Source organism: Populus trichocarpa, chromosome 1, assembly GCF_000002775.5.
Source record: "Populus trichocarpa isolate Nisqually-1 chromosome 1, P.trichocarpa_v4.1, whole genome shotgun sequence".
Lineage (NCBI taxonomy): Eukaryota > Viridiplantae > Streptophyta > Magnoliopsida > Malpighiales > Salicaceae > Populus > Populus trichocarpa.
Genome location: NC_037285.2, coordinates 36055916 through 36072106, shown reverse-complemented (window position 1 = coordinate 36072106; position 16191 = coordinate 36055916). Strand labels below are relative to the sequence as shown.

The 16191-nt window shown below is 30.9% G+C and overlaps 1 protein-coding gene across 1 annotated transcript; it reads right to left on the bottom strand.

The window, feature by feature from the left end:
• Positions 1-5690: 5690 nt before the first annotated feature.
• On the bottom strand, positions 5691-9743 carry LOC7496827 (protease Do-like 1, chloroplastic). Its single transcript, XM_002300000.4, has 8 exons — positions 9167-9743; positions 8968-9090; positions 8709-8880; positions 8358-8395; positions 7733-7931; positions 7441-7593; positions 7144-7278; positions 5691-6027 (listed from the first exon to the last, which is right to left on the bottom strand). Exons 1-8 carry the CDS (start codon positions 9556-9558, stop codon positions 5950-5952), a joined length of 1290 nt encoding a protein of 429 aa, XP_002300036.2. The 5' UTR covers positions 9559-9743; the 3' UTR covers positions 5691-5949.
• Between the last annotated feature and the right edge of the window lie 6448 nt (positions 9744-16191).

Here is a 16191-nt window from a genome sequence, read left to right as displayed (position 1 = left end):
TAGGATTCTTTTACTGATTTTGAAAATAATACGGGTTATCTTAGATTTTTTTATTTATCGTTCTTTATTAAATTTACCGTTTTTTAAAAAAAATATTTTATTTGATTGATTAAATATAAATAAGGATATGAGTTAGAAAAATTTTCAGTAGTGACCAATTGGCCACCAAAGAAATTTCTCATGACAAACACTCGTTTTGTTTTAGTGCAAAAGGATATTTTGAGTGTAGTCTGCGTAGTTTGTGCACATAACTCGGGGTGAGTAAAAAAATCAAAAAACCAATTAAATCGAGAAAACCGAAAAAAAATAACCGAAAAAAACTGAATTGTGAAAAAAACCGATTAAACCTATTAGAATTTTGAAAAAACCGACCAGTTCGGTTCAGTTTCGGTTTTATAATGCAAAAACCGGTAACCCAAACTGAACCAAACCGGTTTTAAAAAAAAAGTACTATAAATAGAAAAAATCATTTGTCCACTGCCCAACAACCCTAGAGCACCAGCCCCCTCTCGACTCTCCCTCTCCTTAGACTTAGAAACACAGAGATCCAAAACAATTAAACAACCAGAAACAGATCGACGTTTGAAACCAATTAAGCCTATAAAAAACAATAAAAAACATATCGACATTTGCCAATCAATTGAAATTTAAAACAAACCAAGCCTCTAAAAAACAATAAAAAATAGATCGACGTTTGCCAATCAATTGAAATTTGAAACCAATCAAGCCTCTCAAAAACATATCGATGTTTTTCCATGGTGAGTAGATGTTTATTGAACTGTATTATTGACTTAACCAGGTATAATGTTTAACATGATATGTGGAAACCGGAAAGTTTTGAGTGCTTGAACTTTTAATAGCTAGTATATATATATATATATATATATATATATATATATATATATATATATATATATATATATATATCTTGTCGTTTTTAACGGTACAGAAATACATTTTATCCTTGCTTTAGGCTTTACTGTTTTAATTGCCCTTTAATAATTGATTTTGAGGGAACATGTAATGGATGGACTTCCCTGCCAAAAATTACCCTTTACCTCTCTGATTTTGAGACTCTCTCGAATTCCTCACATGTCTAAAAGTCCTTTTACTTTTTGTTTGTTTTATTATTTTTAAGTATATTGTTTTGGTTCTATGCTTTAGAAACTCACTTTAATACCTTGTTTTGTTTGCTATGTGTTTTATATTGTCATCAAGTTGATAAGATTTATTAATATTTGTTAGGTTGTCCCTTGTTTGATTCTGATTTCTTTCCCTGGCATGTGTTTGCCTAATGCATGAATGATGCTTAGACTTATAATTTAGATTCCTTACACCAATCTTAGTTCCTGCACTTTGTGTGAACTGTTTTGTTACCTGCAATGGAGTGTGCTTTGTCTGCTTTAGGTTTGGTCTATAATGTAACTAGCATTATTTTTGCTTTTTTTTAGTTCTAAAGTATAAAGCAAGTGTACATAGAATCATAGCTCTGCTATCTTATTAGATCAGAATCAGTGCGTGACAAGAATATATTTTGGATATTCATCCTTATAATGTCTGGTTACTAAAATGGAGCCACTTTCTATCAGAATATTGAATTGAGCCAACTTGACCATACTTTTTTTGCAGGCATAGAGACCCCCAAGTTTCAAGATAAAGTGACTCCAGAATACAAGCCTAAATTTGATTAATTGGCATGAGCCAATAGTGTAATTCTGATTGTTATAGTGGTTTTTTAAACTTGTCTCTTGTAACCACCCCTCCCTTCCCAACTCTCTCTTACAATATATATTCTCTTTTGGTTTTGCAGTTGGTGGAATTGAAAGAAGCAGAGCAACAATCCTTGAAGGAGTCCAAGCGTCTGGAGAAAGAAATTGTTGAACTTTAAGAATTAAAGGTGAATGGAAATGGATCCTTCATCTTTTAGTTTTATTCTTGTCCAATTTATGTTTCTGCTTTTGTTTGGATTTTTGTTTCCCTGTTCAGGTTCCTATTTTCATTTTATTGCTTAGAATTTCTCTTAAAAATTATGCAAATTGGTTTGTTTCATCCAGGAACCATCTTTTGGCCCTTTTTTTAACATCGAACTTAAGATTTTATTTTTATAAGCTGAAATTAGCCAGAATTGAAATCTCATGTTTGTGCAAATGTCAATTGGAATTTTTTATAGGCTCTTGGTGTCCATGCCTCACTATGGAATGTTCTTCCTTCATTTCTCTCTCTATTATTTCTCATCAAAAGTTGTACTGCATATTTCAATATGCATAAACATTATCATGTTGTCATTTGGTAATTACAAATGGAAAACCTTCAAAATCAAAATGCTTCATCCACTAGCACTACCCTAACATTAAGCAATGCCCCAACTTCAAACATTAACCCAACATCCATCAATGTCCAATCTTAAACTACTGTAGGATCCACCACGGATAATAAAGGTAAACAGCTTTAAGTCCTTACATCAAGAAAAGAAATGTTGATGATAGAAAAAAGTCACAAATTTAGGATCACTTTACAAAACTTGATGTTGATCCTAAAACCCCTAAAGCTGAATGTAATTATTATGGAAATGATTATGCATGTCATACTATTCTTAATGGGATAAGTAATATGTGGAGTCATTAAAAAGTATGCAAAAAGTTTCCTTTTGTGGTTGATAAGAAGCAAAAAATTTTGGTATTAGAACCTAAAAAAAGGACAGTGAATTGGGAGATCAAAGTGTGGGAACTCTTAAAGCAATAGGTTATAATTATAATGAATGTAGACAAGCACTAGTAAAAATGGTTATAATGGATTAGTTACCTTTTAATTTTGTGGAGGGTAAGGGATTTAGATTATTTTCTAGGACTATGCAACCTAGATTTGACATTCCTTCTCGTTTCACTATTATGAGAGATTGTTTGAAACTTTATGTTGAAGAGAAGGAAAGATTAAGGACAGCTCTTAGGGGTCAACGATTATGCTTAACAACAGATACATGGACATCAATTGAAAACATTAACTATATGTCTTTAACAGCTCATTGGATTGATAATGAGTGAAATTTGCATAAAAGAATTCTTAATTTTTGTCAAGTTTCCAATCATATGGGTGAGACAATTGGTCTAGTTTTTTAGAATTGTTTGTTGGAGTGGGGAATTGATAAACTTTTGACTGTTACAGTAGACAATGCAAGCTCTAATAATATGACTATTTCATATTTAAAGAATGTGATGAAAGATTGGCGAACTAATATATTGTTAAATGAGCATTTGCATGTAAGATGTTGTGCACACATTATAAACCTTATTGTGTATAATGGCTTGAAAGAGATTAATGTTTCGGTTGTTAAAATTCAAAATGCAATTAGGTTTGTGAGATCTTCACCTTCTAGGCAACTTGCATTTAAGAAGTGTGTTGAAAAGTTGCATATAGAGTGTAAGAAATCATTGTGTTTGGATGTTGCAACTCGATGGAATTCAACTTATCTTATGTTAGAAGCTGCTGAAAAGTTTGAAAAGGTGTTTGTGAGGTTAGGTGAAAGTGAACTTAGGTATATGAGTTACTTTTTGGAGGTTGATTCAAAGGGGAATAAAAAAAAACATAGGGCCACCTAGTTGGAATGATTGGGAAAATGCTAGAACTTTGGTGAAGTTCTTAAAGATTTTTTACATGGTTACATTGAGATTTTCTGGCTCATTGCATGTCACATCAAATTCTTTCTTCAATGAATTGATTTACATACATACAAACTTGTTATAATTGTGTAAAAGTAAAAATAATCTTTTAAGTGGAATGGCAAGGAGAATGATGTTAAAGTTTGAGAAGTATTGGGTTGTGAAGTAAATCAAAATATTTTATTGTATGTGGCTAATGTTTTGGGTCCACGTCCCAAGTTGAAATATGTAAAATTTTGTTTTGGTGAGTTGTATGATTATGGCAAAACACAATTGCTAACACAAAAGGTGAAAGATAATTTGGTGAGCTTGTATGAGTTTTATTTGAAAGCTGAAGAAGTGGTGGATGATAATGGGCATAAACAAGATGTTAATGATGTTATTGATGACATGGAGGTAGATGTTAATACATTAGCTCGATTCAAAAGGCATTTACAGGAGGAAGATAGTATGGAAAATAAAAATGTGGTTGAGAGGTATTTAGTTGATGGTTGTGAGGATCCTAATGATGATAAATTAGATATTTTGGGTTAGTGGAAGATTAATGCTTCAAAATATAAGATACTTTCGAAGGTTGGACAACATGTTCTAGCTATTCTTATATCCGCAGTGGCTTCTGAATTAGCTTTTAGCATAGGTAGTCGTATACTCGATCAATTTTGAAGTTCTTTATCCCCAGCAATAGTTCAAGCACTTATTTGTTGTCAAAATTGGTTGCATCATGGACCAATTCCAACCGATATTAGCACATTGATGAATGATTTTGAAACCTACAAAAATCTTGAATCATGTAATTTTTCTTATAAATTTACATCTTTTATTTTATGATTTATTAATTAACGCATTTTCATTCTAACATGTTTAATTTTTTATTTTGTAGAATTTGGTGGAAAGTTACATCTAGCAATGAATGATAATTAATTCAAAAATTGATGCATATATTGAAAATGTATGGTAAAAATATTCCATTTTATTTTTATATCTTCTAATTTAATTTATCATGTTATAATTCTAGATCTTTAATTTCAGGTTTTGATGTCAATAGTATTAATTATTAAGAAATCAAAGTGCATTGTTCTTGATATGCTTTTATTTTTTTGGCTTGGAGTGTTTTATGACAATGTAATTTATTGCTGTTTTTTTTTTAAGCCTTTTGAAGGCAATGCTTTATAATTTGTATTTTAACTTATTGGTGTGTATTATTTAAACTTCTTTATAGCAGAAGTCCTGCGCACTTAAACAAAACAGAAGAAAAATATTAGGAAGACAAAATATACATTGAAAACAAGATTGACACTAACAATTTAATATAATTGAATATTTAGTGGTAAAAAAATTAATATACTTTAGAATTTTCTAAGAAAGACATATTAACATCAATTAAAAGCCCATCAGAAAACCCATGAGAAGCCCATCAGACAGCCTATTAAAAGCCCAAAAAAATCATATAGGTTTTCTTAGTTTTTTGAAATCAATATTTTGACTCGGTTTTGATTTTTTTTCAAAAAAAAAACCAATTTAGTTGTTTTTTATAGGTAAAAACCGAATAAAACCAAAATTAATCACCCCTAGTTAAAACTACTTTTGGTCTAATATATATTGGATTGGTGGTGTTATAATTCTGCCTGTATGCGATTGTTCTTTCCTTAATTGAGGATTGTTCTCGAGTATCATTGGACTTTACATGCTGCAGCACTCAATCTCTATATCAAGGCTGCTGCCAAGAGTCCAATGATAAGTACGTGTTTTAAGTTATTACTTCATTCCAGTAGGTTAAAATTGAATTAGACATCGATCATCACTAGTGGCTATAGAAACAAATAATTGCAGCAGGTTCAAAAAAAAAAAAAAAAAGAAGTAAGGAATTATAACCATACCATGCCAAGTATGATCGTTGCTATGAGCCTTAGCCGAAGCATGTCTAGGATAATCATGTATGCTAGTTGGTAAAGTAGTATTCTAGTCCTCTATAGTCGGAACCTTGATCTGACAATAAATGAGAGATGCCATGAAGCAGTAAGAGTAGTCAGGATGTGTGTGACATCTGGAGATCAAATTGTTATTTCACTAAACATGAACTGCTTGGCGTGACTTACATTTCCTCTTCTGACACGAATGATATTAAGCACCTTGATGAAGACAGTTTGTGAGGCTGCATCCTTTTTAATACTTACAAGGAATACAGCAAGAACCTTTCTTGTGAAACAATTAATACACAAAATAATCGTCAGCCTTTTACTGCATTCCCCCATGTATGTACTGCATCAAATATACAGGCCAGACTTTTTACACATTAAGACTCGTCAGCCTTTGATTCCAGTATTACAGGAATCTTCTCCTTGTGATCACCACGCAACACCTCCACTGTCACCTGAGTATCACAACAGTTTGATACCAAACAATAAATATCAGAATAATTCAATGTCATACATTAACTAAAGTAGCTCAAGGTTTGCATAACATAGTGACTTGTCCATCACATCAACAGTCATCAGCAAAACATCCAAGAATTCAGTAAGTGCATGGAACAGGAAGACCCAACATCAGGTTTTCAAAGGATATCTTTCCCAGTATAATTGTACCACAACCACAAAGAGATGCTATTGCTTCATTGCTTCACTACTTTCAGTCAATGATCTCATCATTACCACTTTCTTACTAAAGAACAATTATTAGGTAGACTAAGTCTACCACATCACCTATAGACTAGGCCACCAAACACAAAATACAGAGACAAAATCATGTGGAATGCATAGTAGGGACGATTGTATTTTATCCATGTATCCTGTGTTTATTTTCAACTGATATCTATTGTATTTGACAAGTGAACTTCATTCTACCTCACCTCTAGACAATAATGGAACGGTTTTAAATTCCGTTTGACTTTGAGTCATGAATTGAAAGTTAATTTTCATAAAATTTAAGATAAAAATGAGTTAAGTTAAAAGTATGAACCCAAAAAATGACTGGATATAACTTTTTGAAGAATGAAGGCAGTATAAATCATTAAGTAAAAGTTGCAAATTTATACTTTTGATTAAAACAAAATTTATGACTCGATTTTGAAACAACCTTATGCTTTATGCCAAAATTTATTTCTACCAAAAATATTTATAGCTTTTCTTTCAAGTCCAAAGTTTTTTTTTAAAAAAAAAAGTTGCAAATTTATACTTTTGATTAAAACAAAATTTATGACTCGATTTTGTAACAACCTTAAGCTTTATGCCAAAATTTATTTCTAACCAAAAATATTTATAGCTTTTCTTTCAAGTCAAAATTTTTATTTTAAAAAAAAATTGAATCAATTTGCATAATTTATACCAAATGGAACCCTTAATTTCCATGGCAACTTTCAAATTACTAAACTCCAAAGTGGAAACATGGCAAACAACACTAACTTACTCTTAAAACCAAACTCCCATCCTCGATCAAAAGAAATGGAAACTTTAGTCGAAGGAAAAAAAAAAAAAGAAACTCAAAACCATACCTGCTCACCCACTTTACATTGGTCAAGTATTCTGTACAAGTCACTGCCATTTGTAACCTTTTTTCCGTTCACAGAAGTTATGATATCACCCAAAATAAGTCTGCCATAAGCATCACGTTTGGTTGGTTGCAAACCCTGCAGAAGAGAGATTCATACATGAATGGAAGTAGAACTTAAAATTTCTTATGACACCGCCATTAAGAAGGACATGAAGCCCAACCATTTTACCTAGTGAATAGAAAGGTAGGTTTGATAGAAAGTTTTATGAAGAAATGTGAAAGAAAGAATAAAACTTACCGCTTTGCCAGCTGGACCATTTGTAGGAGCATCTAAGACAAGCACTCCACTTACCCCCAACTGCTCCACAGATTGATCAGGTGCAAACTTAATACCCAAAATGGGTCTTGTTACTTTTCCAAACCTTACCAACTGATCAACAATGCCACTTACCTAGCTTTGCAAAAATGAGGATTAGTAAATTATTCACAAGCACAAGAGAAGAAAGTTTCTCCTTCCGCTCAAATGTCATAATGTCTGAAGAAAAGTTCATTGTGAAAACAAAAAAGCAAGGGCATGAGTGATGACTTACAGTGTCAACTGGAATCGAAAATCCAACGCCAGAGGATGCACCAGATGGAGAATATATGGCTGTATTTATTCCAATAAGGCTCCCTGAACTATCAAGAAGTGGCCCTCCACTATTACCAGGATTAATAGCAGCATCTGTCTGTATTACATCCTGAATTGGACGGCCAGTAGCAGCTGAACTGATTTCTCTACGAAGCCCACTAGAAAAGAGCAGAAATAACATGTTAGCAAAATGGTGTCTCATACATAGACATATGGGTATATCAACCGAAATGACAACCGGAACCATTCGTCTTATTCCTACTTTCTTATTTATTTGTTTGTTGTTCTTTTATCAGTCAATGACATGGCAATGAAAACATATGTGATCACTGGTGTATATGGCATTCATATCTCCATCAAACATGAAACAGAAAGCAAATTCTAATCAACTGTAATTACATGCTATTTCCAAATCTTATCAGTTGAATCACAGCTTTAAAACAAATTGCAGCCAATTGTTGGAGCATTAGAGTAGATGGAGATCATAATCAAACCTATAATGTTTCAATGATTGTGTGTGTATGTGTCTCTAAAAGTAACAATACAAACAAACACAATAAAATAAACTCTGCTGGATTTCATACCTGATGACGCCAGTTGTAAGAGTATGGTCAAGTCCAAACTGAAAAATCAGAAAATCGGATTGTCAATTAGGGTAACCTGTCCAATAAACTAAACAGTGGTGCAATTACATGATGTCCAAACCCTCAATCAGGAACTTATAAATAAACTAAACATTGTTACAAAATCAGGTTTAATCAAATTTTTTTGGAGAAAAGAAATGGAGAATTAAAGGGACAAAATATATTATATATAAATTAAATTAGGATTAAGAGGGGGGGATGGATTCTAACAACAAATTCATGTAGGTTTCATAATTCAATGCTATATGCCACCCAAATTCTAGGGCTGGGTATATAATTAAACTCACTCACAGGGTTGCCAATAGCAAACACTTTCTGACCAACAAGCAAATCAGCGGAGACACCAACAGGAATGGGTCGTAGCTTATCTTTGGGTGCGTCAACTCGCAATACAGCAACATCCTTATCTTGATCAAAGCCAACGACTTTTGCATCATAAGTTGATTGATCAGCAAGAGTGACCCTAATTAAGGCACACCACAAGCTAGTTAAAGTTACTATAATAACAGCAATATATTCAAGAAAAGTAAAAGTCATTAATGGGACTAACTTGAGATCAGAAGCACCACGAATGACGTGATAATTAGTGACAACGTGACCATCGTTGTCCCACACGAACCCAGAACCGGATCCTTGAGGCACCTCCAGCACGTCCAACGTAAATGCATCTTGTCTGTAAATTTAACTTTATTAATTAATTTAAAGAATCAAGAATTAAAAAGGAAAAGGTAAAGGAAAAGGAAGCGTACCTGACAGCAAGATTGGTGATGTATACAACGGAAGGAGTGTTTTCTTGAAAGAGCCGAACAGTGGCGAGTTCATCGGACTGCAATTTACGAGGAGTGGTAGTGGTGATAACGAAAGCCAAAGCAGAAGAGTCTACATCCCCAATCAACAGAGAGAATGATAAGGCGACTGATGTACACACTACAAGAAAAGAATCCCTCAATAATTTGGTGGTGGTGGTGGTGTTTACAGCTAATTTATGTTGCTTGTGATTGTGGATGAATATTTTATTGTTGTGGGATTTGGAGGATAGAGCGAGTGTTGTTGCTTTCTTCTTCGGAAACTGAGGAAAATGACAGAGAAGGAAGCCTGTTGAAATAAGAGAAGAAGAAGAAGAAGATGCAGCTCCGGCCATTTCCTTCTTTCGATTTTCTCGATGTCGATGGAGGTGGTTTCGGTATTAAATATAGTCCATAAACAAATATATAAACTACTAATTTATTAGTTATTTGCTGATTTCTATTTAAAACAAAAAAACTAAAATGAACTCCTTTATCGCTCACAGTCACAGCCTTGTGATGATAATTGTTGTGGCCCGCCCTTTCTCTGGTCGATTGCTGCTCCCGTTGTCAGCTTCCCTGATTTTGATTATTCGAATGTTTGCGTGTAAGCAAAAACACTTTTAATCTAGTTATTTGAATCTGGTATATCAAATCTTAAAAATATCTCTGAGTGAGTTGATGATTTTAAGGACATACCACGTTCTAGTGCATTCTAGTGAAATCCAACAAATTATTTGTTAATGTTTAGAATTGTTATAAGTTCTAAAATTAAAAGAATCAAGAGAATCCTGGGATTGTAGTTTAATTGGTCAGGTTTTAGATTTACTCTTTAAAGGTCACCAGTTCGAGTGCTACAAACTTTAGGACCACTGGAGGCTTACATGGTCGTTAACTTCATGGCCCGTGGGATTAGTCGGGGTGCGCGCAAAAAAAAAGAACGATGTTTAGTTGATTTTGAATGTTTGGGTTAATAAGTTATAAATTTATTAGATTAGATATTTGTGTATTCGTTTGGAGTATATCTAAGACTACTGGTGGAATCTTATTGCGATTCAAGTTGAGATGAAAGATAAATATTTCAATGTTTTTATCCATATTTGATAGTCTTAGTAACTCATCATGAAAAAAAAGAACGATGTATTTGAGGTTAGACTTGAGATCCACCAGAAAACAATCCTTATTGTGCAAAGATTTATGCAGCAACAATTCTTTTTTTACAAGGAAAGATTTTGGCAACTTTGATAGCATTGAAAGTCTTATTTTTGCCAGGAAACAAAGTAGGCAACTTGGGATTTTATTTTTTGTATGAAATCCTTAATTCTTAAGGATGCCAAGTTGGTAGCTTGCAGATTGGACAATTAGATGCGGTTTTAGGCTTTTTTTTCTAATGTATAATTTTGTGTTTATAAGTATAACTTTCATTCCGACTATCGGATTGAGTTGAAATTTTGTTAAAAGATTACTTATATATATATATATATATATATATATATATATATATATATGGCTAAGATTTTATGATGACTGAAAATTGTAAAGGCCTTGTGATAATGTCTAGAAGCTACTTGCAAAAATCATATTATTTTCCTAGTTGATTTAGAATTCTTTTCCTACTTGATTTAGAATTCTTTTCCTACTTGATTTATAACTCCTTTGCTATTTTACAGCCTTGTTTAGTAAATTTTACTTATTATAAATAGGGTTATTTAACTTTTATTTAGATTTTTCTCTACAGGCTTTGATTTCATAATAATATTTTTGTGTGCTTGTGTGAGGATTGCTCATACATATTGATTCTTTATTGAACTACCTTGAACTTATCAAAGATCAACTGTCTTATGGCATTCTTCCTTATACTTTCAGATCATGATTTCTTATAATCATTGGGTTGGGATCTTCATTCCAATAATTTTGTTATTTTGGTTCAGGTAATCATTGTGTCAAGTTTTTCGCTATCTTTAAATTTGATTTTATCTTTTCAGGATTTGTTCTTTCTTATGTGTAGGTTCAAGGCTTTTTACCCTCTAGGTTCTCATTAATTAATATAAGAGCAAGGCTTTAAAATTAGTTTATATTTATTTATCTTAAATTTTCCATTTTGTTTTTGTATTCTTTCTTCAATTCTAAAATGTGTGGCATAGTTTAAAAACAAAAGCCATTGAAATTTGTTACTGTCAAAAGAAAGTAAGTAACACGTGCGCACGCGCGCCCACACACACACACACACACACATATATATATATGAGAAGTGAAATCACCCAAAAAAAAATGAATTATGTTGCAAGCTTGAAATTACAAAAGATTGAGTTCATAAATGAAAAGATATACACATACAATCTAATATTCTTTGGTTTTTTGGTTTCTTAGTTTCAAATCTTGATTTCAAGGTTATTTGGACATACTTTGTGGAGTGAAATCTATTTAAGTGTAAACACATGAGGGAGTCTGTGAGAATATATTTTCTTGTTACTATTATGTTTTTAAATTTCAATGATGTCTTTCAAAGATGAATCATCATCTACAAAGAAGAGGGAAAACATGGTGTTTATGTTTTAAGCTATGCAGTAGCAATTTGAGAGGATGGATATGGTTTGGTGAGGTGTTTGATAGGAAGGACAAGATGTCATGATTTCTAGTCTATAAAAAAATACAATCTTAAAAGGTTCCTAATGTGAGAAGGCAAGATAAACTAAGGCTTCAAGTTGTGAAGGTTAATGATAAATAAAACTTGTATGAGATTTGTCAAAGTGAACAAGGATTGATGACTTACAATGTTTATTGTAAAAACAAATAAACTACTTGAAAATGAGAAACTTCATTCTAGTACCAAAAGATGCAAAAAAATAAAATTAGATGGTATTGAACCTTTAAAAGACTGAAGTCAAATCGTTTGAGATGGAGGCTTCAACGAATGAAAGTCCACTGGACTAATATCCTGAGGAAGATGACATCATTGATTCTGATCTTAATAAAGCTAGTGATGAAGATGTAGAATATCCAGCTAAGGGTGAGTCACTTGGGGTTAGACATGTATTTAGTTTACAAGTCAAAGATGATGATTTGGAGCAACAAAGAGATAACAGTTTTCTTTCGAGATGTTACATTAATAATAAGGATAAGAAGTGTTGTTGTCTTTTAATGCATCCATTACCGTCTTTTAAAGCATCAATTACCTACATATGGATATGAAGGAGAGCATCATAAACCTTGATATAGAAGTTTAATCCATTGCGAAGGAGTTCATGTGCTTATTCACATATATGAGAGTGAAAAGATCCTAGTAAAGAATGTGACTATTTGGAATATGTTAATGGGGTTAACTTACAAGAAAATAGTGATCGAGATGAAATAATTTAGCGAGTTGGCCAAATGGAGAGAAAGAAAAGAGGGGTCATTTGTGAAGAAAAAATAGAGTATTATAAAGACTGTTTGTTATACTAACAATCTTATGCAAAATAGTGTTTATGTTTATTTGTTGTAGGATTATCAAGATGTATTACCCATAAATGGTATTTTTATTATTGATTAGAGGATGAATGCTTTTGAGAAAAGAAAGAATAATGTGAATCAATGAAATTCACAAAAGGATTTATTAGAGGTGTCAATTTGGCCTATTACAATGTTTGAAATTAAAGAGGATCCAGGAGGAATTGATTGAGTTGATTCTGGATTTTTGAGTTAGCAAGATGCAAATTTACCATACTAGAACTTCATGTATTGTTTAGGTTATACCTGAAGTTACAGGTGAAATTTTGTTGCGATTCAAGTTTGGATGGAAACTAGACATCTTAAACTTTCCATCATATATGGTAGGCTCAATAACTCATCCAGAAAAGAGACAACGATGTATTTAGAGTTTGGATTAAAATTCTCAAGCAAACAATCCTTATTTTTGCAAGGATTCCTTATGCAACAACAATCTTTCTTCTAAAAGGAAAGATTTTTTTTATAGCTTTGGCAACATTAAAAGTCTTATTTATGTAAGGAAAAAAATTCAAAAATTTAGGAGTTTTTTTTTTTTTTTTTTTGCAATGAATCCTTAATTTTCAAGGATACCAAGTTTGTAGCTTGTGAATTGGACAATTAAAGGTAATTTTAGGCATATTTTTTCTAATTCATAGTTTTACACTAAAAAGCATATTTTTTTATCCCATCATTAGATTGGACTGAAATTTTCCTAGAATATTCTTGAGGTCTTGTTTTATATATTGTTAAAATTACATAGCCATTGAACATTTAAAAGGCCCTACAATAAGGTCTAGAATCTATTGTATTTGAATTGCATTATTTTTCTAATTGGTTTAGGATTTTTTTTCTACTTTATTTAAAACTTTTTTATTATTTTTTCAGCCTTGTTTTAGGATTTTTTTACCTATTACAAATACGGTTATTTTATTTGAGTTTAGGGTTTTTTTAACAAATTTTGATTTTAGAATAATATTTTATATACTTGTGTGAGGATTGCTCATACATATTAGTTCTTAATTGAACTATTTGAACTTATCAAAGATCAATTGTCTTTATGGTATTCTTCTTTATACTTCCAGTTCGCGATTCAATATAATCATCGGGTTAGGGTCTTTATTTCAATAACTTTGATATCATAGTTCAGGTAATTATTGTGTCAAGTTTTCACTATCATTAAATTTGATTTTAGCTTTCTAGGATTTGTTCTTTATTATATATGAGTTCAAGGGTTTTTACTTTTCAGGCTCACATCATGTTATTTACAGAAGCTATAATTTATAGCCTTTCAAAAGCCATAGCCACAACTTTCCTAAATGAATTCTTAATAAGTTTGTTTAGGTGTTGGGTTCAAGATTTGAGCATAGGAATGTCAATAGGAATCCACAAATCAATATTTTACTATATCAATATTCTATGTATCACTAAATGTGTAATAAATTTAGATATTATATCCATTGAGTTTTGAGTATCCATATGAATATCTATTATTTGAGTAATATTTAATATTCAACATAAAATAAAATAGTAATATATATATATATATATATATATATATATATGAATGTGTAATTTAACATAAATATGTGTGTATGTTACGTCAATATTGTGATATGTATATATTATATTGTATTAAAAAAATATATAAATATTCTACATATATATCTATATGATACAAATGTATATATCTTGGGTTGGGTATGGTTTGTGTTTAACAATATTTATATATTATCTATTATTTTCTTTTTAAGTGCTTTTTAAAAAACCAACTTTTTTCAAACCATGACCATAAACAAACACACTTTAAAAGAATTTCAGGCTTGTTAGAGAAACAAGCCTAGTTTAACCTTTATTAAAATTAAGTAAATTGAGTTTGAGAATATCAAAGCTTGGTTCGACTAAACTCATTTACAATCCTATTATTGATGAAGCATTATTTTATATGTAAAGATGAAATTACATAAATTCAAATTTCACGAATTAAAGTAAATATAATTATAACAATCATTTAAAATTTTTGGAAAAAATAGGTCAATTTGGCTAGTTTTTTTTATTATTAAAAGGAAGTGGGATTCCATTGTAGAGTGAATCATCATTTAGTTCGATTTTAACTAGTGATGTAAAAAACAATTTCGGCATTAAAGATGCATTTTATAGTATCATGATTTTTTTTAATTAAGAAACTGAAATATGATGTTTACATTTAAAAAAATAAAATAAATAAAATATGAATCAATAAATAGTTATTCATGCTAATTAAATATTAAAGTAAAACGTTAGTTTTCATAGTAAAAGCAAAAGATAGATGCATATGCAAATATTTAACCCTACTATCCTTTTAATTTTATATGTTTTTATTTATTTTATCTTAGAGGTTAATTTTGTTTGCTAAGAACAAATAAATTTTAATTTTCATAAATGTGTCACATGAATATGATTTATTTATATAAAATATATAAAAAAGAAAATAAAGATAAATTATAATAATATTTTTAAAGCATTATAAAACTAAGAAAATAATTAAAAAGATTTATTCTGAAAAAGTGAGCCAAATAATTGTTTTTAAGTGAGAGGGTATTAATTAAAATTAAAAATAATAATTAAAAGTTAAAAAAGAGGTCAGGCTGCGCTTTTGACCAGTATAAAAATAACACGTGTGCCTGGTTGATTTTTTTTTTTGTTTCTCGAAGGCGCATCATCCACTCTATTTTAAAAAAAAATTGACGATTTATTGAAGCAAATGACCTATCATTTTCTACACTAGTTTCTGATCACCTCCTGTGATTGAAAAATCAGGATCCAAGTTTTTCAACCCTAAAACAGCCTTTAATCTCTCTAAAACCTTAAAAATAAATGAATAAAAAAATTAAGGACCATGACATGATTAAAGAAAAACATCATCTCTATTGAACTTCTCTAAAAAAAGAAACAAACTTTTTGACAAAAAAAAACAACTTGTTTAGTAGCTCGAATGTTATCATCCGATAACTTTCTCTCTCTTCAACATTTCCAATCACTTTCTCTCTCTTTTCTTAACATCCAAGGACCAAGACTGTTGTTATCCATTTTTTATTCTATATAAAAATCAAGAAAAGAAAAAAAGAAAATCCAAAAATACAAGAGAATTCATACGAAGAATACTAAAAGATTGTTTAAGTTGGTGGTAAGGAACCAAAATGACAAGTGGAAAAGTTAGAGGACCATAATGTATAAGATTGACAAAATTAATGACCTAATTCTGATTGACAAAAGACCCATTCAGTGAAAATATTTTTGTTTAGGGTAAGGAATACAAATTTGGATGAGTAGGGCATCAATGAGGATTTTAGAAGGCTTAATTAATTTTATGGAGGACTTGATTATGAGGAAAATCAATTTTTTGGACTCAATTTGGGTGTTAATTGGAAAACATTGAAGTTTAGGGATTGAAATTGAACTTTGGAAAGTTTAATTGGTCAAATCAAGGGCTTAATTTAAAAAAATAAAGATTAATAGCCAATTAGGGTTTTGATTGAAGAAAT